This window comes from Lotus japonicus, chromosome 6 (assembly GCF_012489685.1).
Source record: "Lotus japonicus ecotype B-129 chromosome 6, LjGifu_v1.2".
In the NCBI taxonomy this organism is placed as follows: Eukaryota; Viridiplantae; Streptophyta; class Magnoliopsida; order Fabales; family Fabaceae; genus Lotus; species Lotus japonicus.
The window spans coordinates 740,313-758,157 of NC_080046.1; the positions used below are offsets into that span (position 1 = coordinate 740,313).

At 33.3% G+C, this 17,845-nt stretch overlaps 1 protein-coding gene and 1 long non-coding RNA gene across 2 annotated transcripts; one reads left to right on the plus strand and one right to left on the minus strand.

Annotated features, from left to right (window-relative positions):
- The first annotated feature begins 1,481 nt into the window (after nt 1-1,481).
- Nucleotides 1,482-4,419, plus strand: LOC130724657 (uncharacterized). The gene is made up of 2 exons (XR_009014588.1): nt 1,482-1,620; nt 4,229-4,419. It is a non-coding gene; the product is annotated as an uncharacterized LOC130724657 (long non-coding RNA).
- LOC130724655 (phosphate transporter PHO1-like) lies at nt 1,868-11,572 on the minus strand. The gene is made up of 14 exons (XM_057575932.1): nt 11,252-11,572; nt 9,574-9,889; nt 8,110-8,458; nt 7,300-7,348; nt 6,137-6,208; nt 5,889-6,018; nt 5,044-5,164; nt 4,570-4,819; nt 4,314-4,418; nt 3,933-3,977; nt 3,670-3,822; nt 2,723-3,001; nt 2,494-2,630; nt 1,868-2,276 (listed from the first exon to the last, which is right to left on the minus strand). Exons 1-14 carry the CDS (start codon nt 11,480-11,482, stop codon nt 2,186-2,188), a joined length of 2,328 nt encoding a protein of 775 aa, XP_057431915.1. The 5' UTR covers nt 11,483-11,572; the 3' UTR covers nt 1,868-2,185.
- Between the last annotated feature and the right edge of the window lie 6,273 nt (nt 11,573-17,845).

A 17,845-nucleotide genomic window follows, 5' to 3' on the forward strand; every position in this document is an offset into this window, starting at 1 on the left:
ATGAGCCAAAACCGGGTGAGACATCGGTCTAGCAACTAGTTCATGAAAAGAGGAAAGTTCAAGAGAATAGCGCGATGAAGAAAAATTGGTACCTACAAAAGGGAATTTTAACACATTAAATTGAGCATGACGAGTGTTGTAAATCCTTGAGGTTGCGGGATCCAGACATTTAAAACCCTTGTGTTGAGTACTATAACCCAAAACTATACATGGTATCAGGTAGGTTATAGAAACCATAGTAACAAAACCTCTAGCCGTCATCTTTCATGCTGCCACCCCTATTTTTTCTAATAGTAACCAAACCTCTAGCGATGAACTACCACCACCAATTAACCCTCCCTTTTGCTACCATGACCCACATGATCACCGTTCGTCTCTTTTCCACCAATTTTCTCCTTTGGTAGAAACGAGTTGAATCTCTTCTCCGCTCGCAAAATCTGTTTCACTTTGTTGACGACTTTGTTGCTCCTCCACCGCCGTTTTGATACCATGTCATAAAACCAATTATCCAAAAAGCTTAAACCTTAGGGATAATTGATCATTTTAAATAGTATCAGATTCTCTGTGACCAAGTGGTCTAGAATTTAATCCTTGTTGCCCTCAATTCTTCTAATGAAAAAATGAATCCAAACACATGATAAGTGAACCAGTGCATTATCAACACTTCAAGCCCTAACAAGAAAGCTCAAAGGGGCTCTTCAGTAAGAGAGCGTGTTAGAAATGATAATATAAAATTATTTATGTGACCCTTACCCAACAACTTAAGCTTTAGAGACAATGGTCGTTTGACACTTCCGTAACAGAGAACACGTGACCTGCTCGTAGCAGTGAGCCTCCCATGGACCTGCTCAACTAGCTCTAGAAGTGACCTGCTCTCCAAGCTCCTGCAGTGACTGTCAGAGTTATCTGCTTACAATCATGTCAGTATATGATGGAGAGGGATTTGACGGTCTTTGCCTTCATATTTCTTCTCATTTCCCTTCTCGTGAAAATAATATGCTAATGAGTATGACTGCAAAGACCATCCCAACCTCTCTGTGTCCCGTGAATAATGACATGATTGTAAGCTGATAATATTCTGACAATATGATCACACTTAAGGTTCATAATCTCACGTTCCCATGTACTCCCTCCGTTCCTTATTAGCTGTCCACTTTGAAGAAAAAAATTTGTTCCTATATATCTATCCACTTAGAGTTTCAAGAGAGCATTAAATTATGTTTTTCCAAGAAATGCCCTTGCAGGAACAATAAACGAGAAAAGATAATATACATTTTAAAGGGTGAAATAAGAAATCAAATAATACTTTTATGAAAAGTAACAAAATTAATTGCACTCCTTAATATGTGTGTTTCTTCTATTCCTGGACAGTTAAATAGGTAGTATTTTTACCGGACAGTAGGTTCAACATCTACTTTTTTTTTTCTGCTGCTGTTTTGCTAAATTCTTCCTGCTGTTTATGATAAATTCTCCCTTGAGATTTGATTGACTCATCGTTTGGTTTATTTCTCCTTTAGCTTATTGATTCACTGGCTTTGTCACCCTTGTTTGTTCATTTGTCTCCCTCAAATAGGTACGCGAGTAAGTGGAAGGCAAAGTCCAGGATCACCAATTTCCAAGGTTTGTTTTTCTATTTTATCTCTTCACACTTCAAAACTACTCTGTTGTTTTTCTTCTGGATATATTTCTGTTTAATCATGTTTTTTGGACAAGAGAAGTTTATCCAAAAGTAAAAAGCCTAATATAGTATCACTTGTTAGATTACAAAATTTACACTTACTTTGGGGTTGTCATTCTCATTAAACCATCAAACAATTATTCTCTGCTCATTTCAGTAAACTAAATTGACACCTCAAATCTCCTTGACTGCATGTACAATAAGCTTTTAATTGATTATTAGAACCAATTCAACAAAATAGAGTTAGATGACAAACCAAGAGAGGAAATAATTTTGTTGCTTTTTATCTAACCAGGTTGATCCAGAACAAGAACTAGAGACTTAAGAGAGTCAATTTATAGGACAAATGCTACCTATGATGCATTTTTATATGTTACAATTGGTGTCTATTCATACTTAAATTGGGATCTCCCATCTTCAAAATATCATTCCCTTGCAGCTATTGCCCTTGCCACTTTGATCTCAACATGTTTACATGTCAATCTATACATGTATGAGAAAGTCACCTCAGTTGTCTGAGTCTGTCTCGCGAAATGGTAATGGTACTGCTTTCACTGCCCGGTAGTGACCAACATTGTTCAAATGCTCATTCTCCAGCCTGTTCAAAAAATTGTCAAGTTCATAAGGAAAAATTCATCTTAAAAGATCAGAGTTTTGAGATGAAAAATTTCATGACCAGGCCTCTGTCAAGTATACGAGACTTTTTTTTTGGTATCAAGATATTTTGATAAAAAATGAAATAGTTGTACTTAAACAAGGACAATTTAAAAAATCAAAATTTTATGTTTAGCTGTTATAATTTTTTGAGAAAGTACCTGTAGTAATTCCAATGCCCTCTTCGAATAACCTCCAATGAAGCTAACAAGAAGTCTAGAAGCCTTGTCTGAACAGGACCCACTTTGAGATGAATGATAGCCTCCACCCAAGCCACTCTTAGGACAACATTCAATGCCTACAATCCAAATCACATTTTTTGTTTTAAAAAACTAAATCATGATTGTGATATTTAGATCAGAAAAGAGGTAATTATCTAAGAGAACTTACAATAGACATGTAGTATATGCTCTTGTTCTTCAGAATTAGATCATCTCTAAGCCATGGATTTCTGGAGTTGGGATTAAAGAACCCCCAATCCTTGACAAAGTCCCAGTACAATTGATAAGTTGTGGCCACCACAGAAGTGATTAAGACTATTGCAAGCCATAAATGGTTGTCTTGCCTGTTATATGTTACTCTTGCCCCTGCTGCTACCATTGCCGAAACATACTTCCCCATGTTAGCTAAATGGTTAACATCACTGTCATCAAACCATCTTCTTAAACACTGGTAATGACATTTAAATAGCATGTTAGTTGATGACATAATGAAGTATATACAATGCAAAAAGTTCAATTATCAATTATATCATGTCCCAAAATTCTTGATGCAAATGATTAGTTTCCTACATTACTATCAGTCTTAGAATTTAGAGTAAGCCTAACTTTACCAAAAAGTCTAGTTCAGATGTGAGTACTGTACTACTTTATATATGGATTTATTTTGCCATATTTCTAGGCAATGTGAAAAAGAAGGCCCCATAAGGCATTTTCTTGTTTGCAAAGCCAAAACCCTCCAATTTGGAAGAACTAAAAAACATAACTACAAGAGGGTTTTGGAGATTTTCTAGAAATACCCAAAACCCTTCCCCATTCCTAAAATCTCTCACAAACAAGGGGATGACTTCTCATAAGTCTCCCCCTTCCCTTCTCTCCCCTCTAAAACTCAACTCAAAACACACGCTTAGAGGTTTTCCTTGGGCATATATGACTATATGAGTGCTCTCAAAATAAACAGATCTATAATAGACACTCTGCTACAATCTTAGAATTTGGGCCAGACCTAACTCGACCTTAAAATCTAGCTCAGGGGTGATGACTGTTTTGCTTTGTATATTTCTTGTGAAGACCTTAACGAATACAAAATATAGATTAAAATAAGTATTTATGGCATACCTGCAATGCACGCCAAAAATATGGCAAGAATGAGATGATATAAGTTATTTCCATGTACAGCCTTCCAGAATGGCAGGTCTCAGGGTGGTGTGTTCTGAAAAGTCTAGCAGCAATGTGACAACCTGTTGTTTCCAAATGCCTTAGCAATGGAATCTGTAAACATAACATCCAATTTAATGTTGATTAGGATGCATAGTTAGAAGTAGAAAGAAAATAAAGGACAAAAGCAAAATTAACTTGTTGAAATTAAGATGTAACATTACCTGGCTAGTTAGTTGGTCAGCCATAAAAAAGTCTACCAACAGAACCTGTAGGAGTGAAAAATTAAATCAAACAATGATAAGTTCAATTTTCCACACATGCAGCAATGTATCTAGTTGTCAAAGAAATACAACACATCAGATTCCCTGCAGGATTCTGAATTCAGGGAAGTCAGAAGTTCATAGATGTCTGATCAGATTCACATTTAAAGTAAACTATTTTAACTGCATATTAATATCTTCAAATCTGAGCCATTGATCTTGACCAGACAGCAGTGAACCTCTGACTCTGAATGCAGGGATGCTGACTGCAAGGAATCCGAGTCCCACAACACACACATACAACTATAGATACACATATTTGGAGTATATATAAGGACTTACCTTATAAAATGGAGAGCAAGCTATGTTGCGAATAACACGGATGAAGCAGAAACGAGTTGGGCGATAAAGAATGTCCAATGGGCAAATGAGCATTACTATAAACATCTGGAAACAACAGTTCATAATTAGCATAAAGGTTCAACTTGAATACTAGAAATGAAATGATAAATCATTTCCCAAAATCTCAAGCTTGCTATGCTATTTCAATATTTTGAGTAATATGGGGAATAAATTAATTCTGAATTAGACTAATTACCAAAAGAAGAATTCCAGGAATGGCATCAACTTGGCCAGGAGAAAATCCAGCAGTTCTTAGAAGCAGGTGTATCACCATTGCCCCAAACACAGCTGTTATGAAGGTAGTGCTCAACAAAAATGCATCTCTGTGCTTTAAGGCTGTGTTTGGTGAGAATTCAAATATGAAATTATGGTTGATTCTTGTAACCTTCCACATGTACAGGTTGCATCCATACATGAACAAGTGTAGGCTTAACAATGCAAACACACTGCACAAAATTGTTGTGATCATTAGTGTAGTTACATATGTGTCTTTGTTTTAAATTTTGTAATTTTGGTGTTTTAGTTTTTTTCCTTAGGGTATCCTCAATGGGAGGCAATAATGCTCGAGTCGGGAACATTCATATCCTGATGAGACTAGCTCTCCCACATAGATTCCTTCTAAAAAGTAATGGATCAACTAAATTCAAGTAGGAACCATGGGATGTAGTACCTGAAAACAGGGTAGACTGCTTCTACATAAGCTGGCTCTGTGCTAGAAGAGAATATGCCACATAAATGGGCCAATATTGCATACACACAAAATAAGGATACAAAACAACCTGTACATAACCCTGTAGAGGCAGTAAAATTGAAACATCAAAGTGTTAATATAAACTAAAGAAAAACATTGATTAGCCAATCAAAATCTCAAAATAAAAAAATGAATATAAAAATTGACTTTAAGCTTAGTGGATTCATTAATCACACTTATAGTGCCCACTAGCTGGTTGTAATACATGAAAGTTTTATTTGGATGTTGGCCTATGTGCAATCACTAAGATACTGCACTACAATTTGATGATGCAGCTTTCATTAGGTATAAAACAATAAAATATTACAAGGTTTTGACTTTTGACAGCACCAAAAAGGCAAAAACAAGAACTTGATAGTGGATAATAATCATAATATAATAGACTCTTTATGTTAATCATTCACAAATTAAAAAATTCTATTTAAAATATTTTATTGAATATATTTTTATTAAAAAGGTCCAACTAGAGATATGATCAAATAAGTCCTTATATAGAATAGAGTAATTTTCACCCCTAAGTTAGCTTTTGGGATAAAACTAGACCTAACTCGAATTCTAGTAATTATTAAATAAAATTCATGTAAAAAATGGATTCTCATTAACAAAAATAAGAATCTTATAACTATCATCCAATAAGAAAACTTAAAGGGAACTAATATAAAGGATAATATTTCTATGGATTCTTCACTAATATACATAAATAATAATTGAAATTATTAAAGGAAGGTTATTTAGGTCATATGGGAGATAGAGAAGGGAATTACCAACAAGGAAGGTGACCATGTGAGAACCTTTTTGCTCTTGTGGTCTTAGAAACTTCATTGTTTTTTTCCTATCATTGTTGGTGAAGTGCTTTGTGAATACGGATTCCACTTCATCCATTAGTCTAACAATCTTCAGTCAAAATATTATATTGCAATTAATTTACCATCAATTCTTAAATACATACTTGTTTCTTTTCCCATCCTTTTAAAATAAATGAACTTTGAACAAATTAATTATCCGAGCATACCTTATCTGAACTAATGAAATGCGATCTCTTCACTTCTTTTAGATAATTTGCAGAAGCCTTTTGACAAGACACCTAATCATAAAAAAGTGATTTATAAATAAAAATGTAAGGACTATGTAATTTAATCACCTTAATGCCATATATTTGATTATTAAAACCAACCTGAAATTCCCACTATAGCTAATAATTGATCATTTATACTTTTGTCATGGACTCATACTTGCCGAATAAATTATGTTCAGTTGATGTATGGTGCCAAACACTCCCCCAATGCACCCCCACAATGTTATTAATTAAAATTCCAATCCATTGGAGATGCATTATGAAAAAGCAGTGGAGTGCAAAATGATATACACATAAAAAAATGAAGGGGGGGGGATAATTGATTTTTGTCTAAACAAAACAAGTCCCACATGAAATAAAATGAAGGGGACTACAATGATTTATAACTTTTAGTGTTTTGTCCAATTTTGTTAATTTTTTTTACCACATATCACACCCACACTAGCAAATCACACTCACACAAATTCTATAGTACAGTTTGGGCCTGCCCTTCTATGTTCAATATAGTTTGCTAGTTTCTCATCAGGAATAGTCGTCTACAATTGCAAGTTAGTTTGAAATATGATTGTATGAATCAATTATCTCAAATGTTTAATTTATTTGGTAAATGATACATGAATGATCATATTTCTATAAGGCTTTTCACACAAGAGCTCGTTTAGAGTTGAAGCGTGAACAATGTACAAACTCATTTACCATGTGTTGAAATTTAACTTTTTTTATAAGAAGAAACGAGGCGACAAGAATAAAACTCTAATAAACTTAGTGATAAAAGCCCAGATAAAATGTCATGAACCAGAAACTTACCTTCTAAAACACACATGAATCGTTATATTTCTACCAATAATGATGAATTATATATGTCACAAAGTATGATTATGATTTTGGTTTCACTTTATTTGTCTTCACTCGTGCAAAATCAATCTTTAGTACGGTCTAGAGTAACATCTAAGCATGACTTATGCAAGTATACCCAACATGCAACTGACAAGGGACAAGAGGAATATCTGAAATTCCTCACTGTAGAGATTCATATTCATATTTGCACATGTAGTAAGTAGTGTAATAATGCATGTGATGATATGTTTGAAGCTACACACCTTGTCAAATTTCTTGAGGATCTTTGAAAACGCTACCATATTTAGTGAGCTGCCAAAATGAAAGCAGAGAATGTGGTTAGAAATTGCTCTGTCGTCATGAAAATTGCACTTATAGTAAGTAGTTGGGAAAGCTTAGAATTATAACCACCACATGTTCAATGAAATTAAACGTGCATATGTGTAACGTAAAGGAATGAAAATTAATTGAGTGACATATATAGCGTGATCAAATAATGTGAAACTCTTTCACACAGAAAAAGTTTCACATTTCAATTACATGTTTGCATATCACTGGTCTCATCAAAAGCTATATTTCACGTGTAAAAGCTGTTCCGATTGTCCAACAAAACAAAATGCTTTATATATATACGTACGTACCTTCTTTTCCTACCCGCAACTTTTTATTTCAATGATTGCTTTAATTTGTATCAATTAATTTTAGAAATTTCCAGATTACGTTCTTAGGTGTACAAGTCATATTCATTCCTGATTTGAAGCATGCAACGGGGGTTTCTTTAATTTCAGTGATTATCGCCAATATATACGAAATTAGAAACACCCATCAACGAGGAATTTGGAAAGGGTTTCTTTCAGTGATTATCGCCAATATATACGAAATCCAATTTGGATATCCAAAATATTATGCAACATACCGTCAAAAAATATTATGTACGTGCAATATAATATTGATTTTTCTTACCCATATATTTTTTCTACACCAAAAAATATGGGTTAGAAAAATCAATAATATATTAAATTATAATAATAATAATAATAAATGAACATGTAATTTAAAAAAGCAATAATTACCTGTATGTTTTGAGAAGTCCAAGACCTTTATAGAGCTCTACAAATGCACTTCTAACCATCTTCTCAGCATATTGGATTTTCCTCTTGTTAATGAAATCTCCATACCCTTCTTTAACTGGACTGTTCACTAAATCCTCCCACAACATGGAAGTAACCGCCGTGATAGCCCGTGTTGGTGTGGTGGCCGGAATGTCAATTCTCATTGCCGTCTTAGGCTTCCCCTTCTTTGTCTTTATATTATTCCTCATTGGTGAGTTCACAAAATTTACACCATTTCTTTCTAATGCTGAGATTACATCATCCATTTGTGAAATTTCTGAATTTGTCTCATCAGATTCTCCAATACTATCTGCACACACAAAAAAATTAATCAATAACTGTCTATACATTTGTGAAGAAAAATAAAGTTTAATCTACCATAAAAAATAATTTCTTCCCAAATTACAAATATTTCCTTGTAATTTTTTTTGACATACTTGTAAATTTATTTTCACACATAAAATTATGTTATAATTAACCAATGTTTAAAAAATCATATCAGTCCTTGAGCAGTTGAAGATACTTGTTCATCCATGGTTGAACCGGCAAAAAGTAAATAAATATTGTTAATTGTTATATAATATACTAAATATTTGATTATCATGTGAAGAAATTATGTAAATTAAATTTTAAACTGACATATATCATAATGAATGAGATAAAAAGTGAATAAAAAATCCACACACTTGGATTTCCTAACTTTATATTAGATTTTGTTTAAATCAAATATATTGTACTAAATTTAAAATAAAAATGAGTTTAATGAATATGCACTGACAGTGTAAAATAGTTTTACACAGACATCCAATTGAATTCCGCCAAATCAGAAAATATCTTATTATTTTAATTAAAATTAAAGTCAAATGTAATTATCTCTCCTATGTGGCATGCTTTGATTGGATGACTGTAAAACTATTTTACACTGTCAGTGCATATCCATTAAACTCAATAAAAATATAATTTTCTGAAACTTTTTTAAAATATGATCAGTTCAAACCGGTTTAATAACACCAATTTTAATCGGTTCAATAGTATTGATTTTCACTGATTTTAAAATCTATCAATTTTTCTTTTAAACGAGTCCATCCTTTGATTTAGTTCTCAATTAAACCGGTTGGACTGACTAGTCTAGTTTAATTTTCAAAACTAAGATAAATTCTACCTTTTAAAAATATCATTATTTGACGACTTTAAACAATCCCGTAATAATTAATATATATGGAAGAAAATAAATACAAACCCGATTTTTAATTATTCTTTGTAACATGTACCAAAAAAATTTATTCTATGTAACATCTCACATTATTTTCCCTTTATGTCTTTGATTACATCACATCTATTTACTTATTTGTCATTCTCATTTGCATGAAGACACTTGACTGAAAATTTTCTAATTAAATAAATTAATTAAAAGAAAGAACTGACCTGAGAAATTAGAACTTTTGCCCGGGGAAGGAGGGAAACTGTCACTAGAATAAGCTTTTGGTGGTGGCCGGGGATGTTTCCGGCGGCGGTCGGCGAGAAGTTGCTTAAGGTCAAGCAAGATCTGAAGCTGCCTGTTAAGCATTTCCCCTCTCTCTAGAAACTCAGTCTCTTGTTTCTTGTAGAATTGGTTCACCTTGTTAAGCTCCTCATCCAGACTCGCAAAAAACACATGCACCTCGTCCTCCTCTGAAAACAATTGCGCCAGCTCTGTCTCGTACACTTCTTCTTCGCTCTCCTCCATCTTTCTCCTCCTCACCTGTTTAATTTCCAACATATGTACACTCAAATATTTAACATTTATAGATATTTTTTCAATCATTATTGTTGAAGCTTAATTATTAAGTTAATAATTCATATGTGCATGTGTTTAGTGTTTCATGTTTTGGCTGTGGTGGTGCACATTTGTTTCGTGATATGATGAGTGAGCAACAGTGCCTCCCACTAACGCCAAATCCGTTTCCTATTACTTTTCGTGAGAGAATGAGGAACTTCAGGAGATAAAAAAATAAAGGAGAAAGTGTGTTCAGGAAAAAAAAGTCTCACTAAACCCTGCTTTAGAATGGAGAAGAGAAGAACTAACAGAGTGTTTACCATAGTGGTAAGCAAACTAGTTGTCAGAGTGAATGAATACAAGCTAAAACCCTGAGAAAGTTATTAATTTCAAGATGTACCTATAGTTTCTCAAACGGGTTAATACAATTGGGTCAAAGACTAAAAAAATAAAAAACAGAGAAGAAAATGAAGGATAAGAATGAAAAATATAATATTAATATAAATGGCTAAAAAACAATATTAATATTATTTTACCAAAATTTAAGATTGAAATATTTTTGCCAATATTAATTACTCATATTTTAGTTAATTAATGACTAAATATTTACATCTCTTCAAAAATATATCACTATTTTATTTTAGACTAGAGACAAGCTGTCTCCTAACTCCTAAGTTATTTATTTGAATATTGCACCTTGGTGTAAAAGGTTTAGATTCATTCATACACACAACATCTCATTTCATTTTAAATTTAAATTTTACGCACTTATTTTTCGTTCACATTTTCTCCAAAATTTAATTTCCTATTAGATTACTTATCACATCTTACATACGGATATTGATTGTGAGGATACCTTAATTATCACATCTTTCATTTCTCTAGTGAGAGGTTTATAATTTGGTTTCTCAATATTTTTTCCTGTAGAAGTTTCAGAGTGTTCTGTGCTACCAATAGAATTGACCCTTAATTATATTGAAGATTAATTACATCTACGCATCATCATAGATGACCATATATAGAAGTAAACAAATCTGTTATTTGAACTCCTTGGTGAGAAACACGTGAGGTACGTGATAAAAAGTCCTATTGCAAGAAGAGCATTATAATTAAGAGTACTCAGAAACATTCCTTGTCCTGATATTACATCACCTTTCCTCTTGCAATAAGGTTTATGCACATGAATCACACAAAAATAACACTTAAAACAAAACCCACAGAAAAAATCATAGACACACGCAAATGTTAATTTAGACCTGTCCCTGAAACTACTCCTATTTTACCGGAACGATAAACACAAAAAAACACTGAAAAGCAGAAAACCAAACACTACTTTACTCAATTTACCTGAATGATATCTTGTTTATTGTTGTCTGAAGTGCAAAACTTTTTGGTTATGAAACAAAGGGAATCAAATATGGAACGACCAAAGTCCCCTTTGGGGGCATGTAATTGTTGCTTTGGAACTCTTGCAACTTTGATCCTCTTAATGTGTTTCTTGAGAAGCTTGTAGTTCACAAATGCCTCCTTCCATTCTGGTATTAGTTGAGCTTCGAGTTCCTTTGAGAACTTCACCATTTTTGTGTGTGTGTTTTGTTTTGAGATGGTGAAGGTGGATGAAGGAGAAGATTGAAGATGAGTTATATATAAAGCATGGTGCGAGGTTGAGCTGGTGATCACAAGGGGTTTTATAAGAGAAGAAGCCGTGTGGACAACATTAATAGTGGTGTTTGCTTTTCAAATTTGCTTTTAGCTGTTCCCTTTTCAGGAAGATGCAATAAATGAAGCATCGAAAGTAATTAATTCAAATTTGTTATTTTTTTTATAGGTAAATACTAGTGTTAGTTGTTAGTAATTACAAATGCTCCTCCTTAGGTTTCGAATCTTGGACCTTTATCTCCAATACTTATTTCTACTCTTAGCTCAACCAAGTGAGTTACCCATCTGAAACCAATATCTATTTCTACTCTTAGCTCAACCAAGTGAGTTATCCCCTCTGAAAGTCAGAATTGACTTCTCTACTTTCAGGACTATGCTAATTAAATTCAGGCATTCATGTAATTTTAGTCCTTCAATACTCATGTTTCATCAAAATTGTACAACTCAATTCTCAGATACACTAGTAAATTAGGAATAAATATATTCGATGTTATTAACTCAGGTTACTATTGCATTAGACAAAATCTAAGCTCACACACTTAAGAAATTTTGGCCACTCGATAAAAAAGCTAATTACTGATGGTTTTTTTTTGTCGTTGATAACCCGCAAAAGTCGTCGGTAATGAACCTTTACCAATAGGAATTTGACAATCAAAAAGTCGTAAGTATGGACCTTGTCATAAAATATTACTCCCTCCGTTCCTATTTATCTGTCTAGGAAGAGAAGGTTCGCACAAATTAAGGAAAACAATTATGTTGATTTTCATAAAAGTATTATTTGTTTTCCTATATCACCCTTTAGAATGTATTTTATCTTTCTTCATTTATTGTTTCTGTAAGGGCATTTCTTGGAAAAACATCAATTAATGCTATCTTGAAACTCTAAGTGGACAGATATATAGGAACACAATTATTTCTTCAAAGTGGACAGTTAATAAGGAAAAGAGGAAGTATTGATGGTTTCTCAAAAGTCATCATTAATTTACCGATGATTTTGTCTGTAGTTATATTACCGACGACTTTGTCCGTCCTATATTGCTCCATTTAAACAGCAAGCACTAAACAACATAAAACATATTCAAAAGCAAATAAGGAAAAAACTTGCAATAATTAAAAAATTTAAAAAATAAATAGAAAAACCAAAGAAAGATAAAAAAGAAAGTGAAGTGTTATGAAATTGATATGCTGGCCTATATAAGTTACAAACAGCAAGAATCGTCGGTAAAGTCATCCATAACCTATAAAAGGTTAAGTTACCAATGGTTCAAACTGTTGGTAAATGGGTAGTGCCATAAAGACACCTACATTGTTAGAAAATGGCTGATGGCATTAACAACGACTAAAACCGTCGGGAAATGTCGTTAATAAGCTTTCTGCCAAATGCTCCTGCCACCTACAACTTACCACCAAGCCTTCTCGCCAGGTATGGGTGGCAATAGCCATCGGCAATGTTTTTTTTTTCCTGAGAGAACAACAATTAATCAATGTCAAGCCCTCGATAATTAGGAAAATTACAAATGAATATAATTTGTGGCTGCCAGTAAAAAATTGTCGATAATTATAAGTATTCTTGTAATGAATGAACATATTAAAATAATTTTATAAATAAAGATTCTTGATTATACTTCGCTGAAGCACCGTACCACCACGTGGTGATTGTAGGCTGAATACTTTGGATTCGGTAGAGATAAACGCGATGTAGCATAGCGAGGAATTGTGGCGTATACCTACAAAAGACACTCCAACACTTAAGTAAGTTTGTAGATCAGAGAGAGAATCTCAAATTTTAAAAAGAGCTGAGAATTTTCATAATGATAATGTTTGAGTAAATGAACGACTAAACTTGTATTTCTAGGGACAAAGTTTATCGTATCTTTAACTCGAGGTCTTTAGGAAGCCTTGTTGAAGGTCTTCCGGGATAATTATGATCTTTAAATAACCTTGTCATGTTTCATTAAATATATCAAGACGATCCACTCAGCCATTGCTAGGATGAGATGTTCCTTAGCTTACTTACTTGCAAATGGTTGTAAGACATTTAGGTTGGCTGAATTATTCTTGGGCTTTGTGATCATTTTGGCTGGAACAATATCCTACAGTGCCCTTTCAATTTAGGAGATGAAAATGGTTCATTAAAAGTTAAAACAGTATGAATGAGCACCCAAGCTTGATTGAGTTCTTGGGGGCATAGGAGTATATTGGTGATTGGGCCTGTTTTTATTGGCTGATATTTATTGGCCTTTAACAACTATTCTTTGACTTTGTAAGTTATTGTATTTCTTCTTTTTCTCTTTTCTTGTATTGGGTTGAAGTACCCATTGTGCTTCACTTCAATATATTCTTAATTGCTTATAAAAAAACAACTATTATCTTTTTATCTTGTGTGGGCTTATTCGGTTTAGGTGACTTTTATTTCTGTTCTGTTTTACATATATATATATATATATATATATATTTACCTTTACTCATTTGAGAGAGTTTTGTTCTCAAGTCATTTTTAAAATAAATATATTTTGCTGTTGAAAAAAAAAAGAATGAACACCGGGTTTATGATCCAAATCTGCTGAATTTTTTTTAACAGTTTGTCAAGATGCCAATTCAGTTCAAAATTATACAACTTTTTACTAGATAATATATCCATTTCCTTAGTGGAAACTTAAAAAGGGTTTATACTTTTTAATGTGAAGAAGTATCTATTTGGGGAATATTCTCAATGAAGGAAAATCATTAAATGCAATGGCTTACATCATCTACATTAGAAATAAGTTGTGGGACTAAATGCAGGACCCCCCAATTATTGCTTTTGCATGCTAGCTAGGTCATCTTCCACGACGTATAATTTAGAGCCCCAATTACTTGTACTCTGCTTGATAATGTTCGAATGGTTTTTCTTCTCCTTTTCTTTTTCTGGGATTTATTGGCCTTTAACAACTATTATCTGAATCTCCATGCAATTAACTTCTGTGAGAATTTGCCATTTATTTTTGTTGAGCTATTATTATTATTATTATTATTATTATTATTATTATTATTATTATTATTATTATTATTATTATTGTGTGAAAAAGAGCTATCACTATAAGAATAGTAGCGGCGGTAATTTTAGCGTTTAACATCGGTATTGAACGGTGCTAAAAACGCTTTGCGTCAGTTAAAAATCAAGCGTGGAAAGTGGCGAAACAAATGTATAAACGAGGGTTAAATGATAACTGATATGGCTCAACCGCTATTAAACTTAATGGTGGTATATATAAGTGCAGCTAATGTGCAAAAGTTACATTTTTTTTTTCAACATTTAGTGGCGGTATACCCGGCCAACGCTATTATGCAAATTGAAAATTTTAAATAATTTTTCAACCGAGAAATAAAAATAAAATGAGCATACTTCCTAAAATACCAGTAGACTTCAAATTTAAAATACTACAAAAGAAAGATCAGGCATACTTCAAGGAAATTTCAAACAAAGGCATACTTCAAGGAACTTTTTTTTTTGAAATCAGGAACATGATATCATGGCAGAAGGCAAATTTCAATTTCACCTAGTTTCTTTTTTACATTTTTTTTAAAACAAAAGTTATAAATATATATATATATATATATATATATATATATATATAAAAGGTCGATAGTATAAAAGTATCTAATCCTACAAAGACTTTCTTTTTTACATTTACCATAATCAAATCCGAGGTACTATTGCTTAACTGAGGGAATAAGACACATAGCATATCTAAACCTATTGTATGTCTTAAATAACACCTATCCGTATAGGGCTTATTTAATTCAAAACTAATCATACTAATTAGCGATACAAGAGAAAAAATAAAATCATGGTCATAATAAAAAAGTGATTAATGTCCTAAGGATAACTCAAGCGATAAGAGAGAGAAATATATGAGTTAGGATAGAAAGGTCTAGTGATCAATCTTTATTTGAAGGATGGATTTTATTTTTTCGATGTAAAAAAGAATGAAGAGAAAGAAAAAATGAATTGAGAGCAATCTCATTGAAACTAAATAATCATATAATTAAACAGTTACAAATTGCTTTGACGTAGAGGTGTGTGATACATTAAGGTTATCCATCGTGGCTCTAGCTATGCCGTGATTAATGTCAAACATGTCTGCAAATACAAGAATGTTTTGGGTTTTGCATTTCGTCTCAATCTCGTGCATTTTCGAGCTGTAACAATTATCACAACTGGGTTTTGGAACTCCTTTTCTGCTTGATATCTTAGCTTTGAAATTAGTATATATTTTAAGTTTAGCTTGAGTTTGAACGCAGCTCAAATTTTCTTGACAATTTTGAAGATTGGTCACAAGTTTCAATGATATATATCCTACCTCCGAATTACTACTAATTCATCGTAATCTGGTAGGAATTGCGTGCGGATCATATGCACGGGTTTTATCGCCCTAACACATTCATATCAATAAACGGTGACAATTCATTACAATGGTAGGGAAGGTTGGTGAGCTAAGGGAATAAAGAGATTTGTAGGGTGAAATTAAAGGTCAGGGTTCGAATCCTGATGAAGGAACTAATTTACTACTCCCTTCGTTCTTGTATATAAGTCCATTTTACATAATTTTCTTAGATTAAGAAAAGTAGTTACAAACAATAAATTTGTAAATGAATTTATTCACTTTCCTAGATTACCCTTATTTAATTATTTATAAATTTCTCTCTCCTAGTTATTATTTCAAAATCACATTGTCTATTTCATATTAAATATGGATATAGTTTTGGAAAAAAATAATTAATGCTCCATTGATATTGTAAATGAACTTATATTTAGGAAAAAGAAAAACTCTCAAAAGTGCATGGCCTTATAATAAGGAACGGAGTAACAACTAACATTAACCTAATAAAAAAAAAACTATGCATTAATATGCATTATAATTTAAAATTTTATGAAAAGGAAAGTCAAATTAATTAGATTAATTTATGATACTGGATTACTTCACACATGTGGCTCCATTGCGACGGCCGAGCATGCAGGTTGAATGTTTATTAATTAGGTTTCTAACTTTTATAATTTTTTTTTAATAAGCTATGAATATGTATTAAAAACTAGCACAAGGGTGCTAGAACCCAATACAAAGAGGGGGAAAGAGTTATAAAAAGATGAGAAAGAAAATAAGCGAAACAGAAATGGGGCAACAGAGCACCCAAATTACAAGATCCCAAACACGTCCCAACAATCAGACATGCGAGATGCACACCTGTGGGTTCATTAACCATTCAAAATGGGAGCAACAGAACTCCTTCACTTTAGAAGAGATCCAGACCTAAGCCTTCCATTTAATCAAGTCCAAGACATTACAATGGGACAACGGGTTTTATCTTGTGTTTTTATTAGGAAACATGGGGTGTTGACCGTGTTGTGGGATTCTTGTACATTTTTTTTTTCTTTCTACTTCTTCTCCTAGTATGAGTTTGGAGTACACCTAGTACCCCTTATTTAATACAATTCTTTTTGCTGGTAAAAAAAAAGTCCAAGACATTACCCCAGTCAGTTTCCGAATTCCGGAAAACCAAGTTATTCCTCAAGACCCAAATGGTCCAAACCACGAAGCACCAAATAGACCACCAATCCCGCTGCTTTTTAGGATTCCAGCAGCCTTGGGCATGTTGCAGGAAATGAGCCCAACATTCCCGCGGGAGCGCACTAGAAACACCCAACCAATTGTAAAAATCGTACCAAACAGCCAAGATGCGAGGGCAGAGGAAGAAAAGGTGTTCTAAAGATTATGTTTCCAGCTTGTAAAAGGGACAACGAAGTTCATCAACAGAAAAAAGGAACACCACAGTTAAATAAATTAAGCTTCGTTTGTACCCTTCCCAAGAGCAGTCTCCAAACAAAAGCCTTAGTGTTCGAGGGAACACAAGCCCTCTAAACCTGACTGAAAACCGGCACCGAAGGCATATTCTCCAAACCTCGAAGAACAGCATATGCAGAACGAACTGAGTAACCTGCATTAGCATCAGGATTCCAGCACCATTCATCAGGCGTAGACAGCTTCAGAGATACCTGGTTTACCATCATGTACAACTCCTTTGCAAGTGGTTTCTCCTAATCTCCAAGAGCTCCACGCCACGGAATTAACCACGTCCATGTATTTGCTTACCTCTGAGACTAAGCCAAACTTCTGCAAAGAAAGATTGTACAGACATGCAAAACGAACAGCCAACGGGGCATCCCCCACCCATAAGTCAAGCCAAAAAACGAGTGCTACTGCAATCGCCTAAGCGCCTAGAAATGGAATTTGAAAGCCAGCT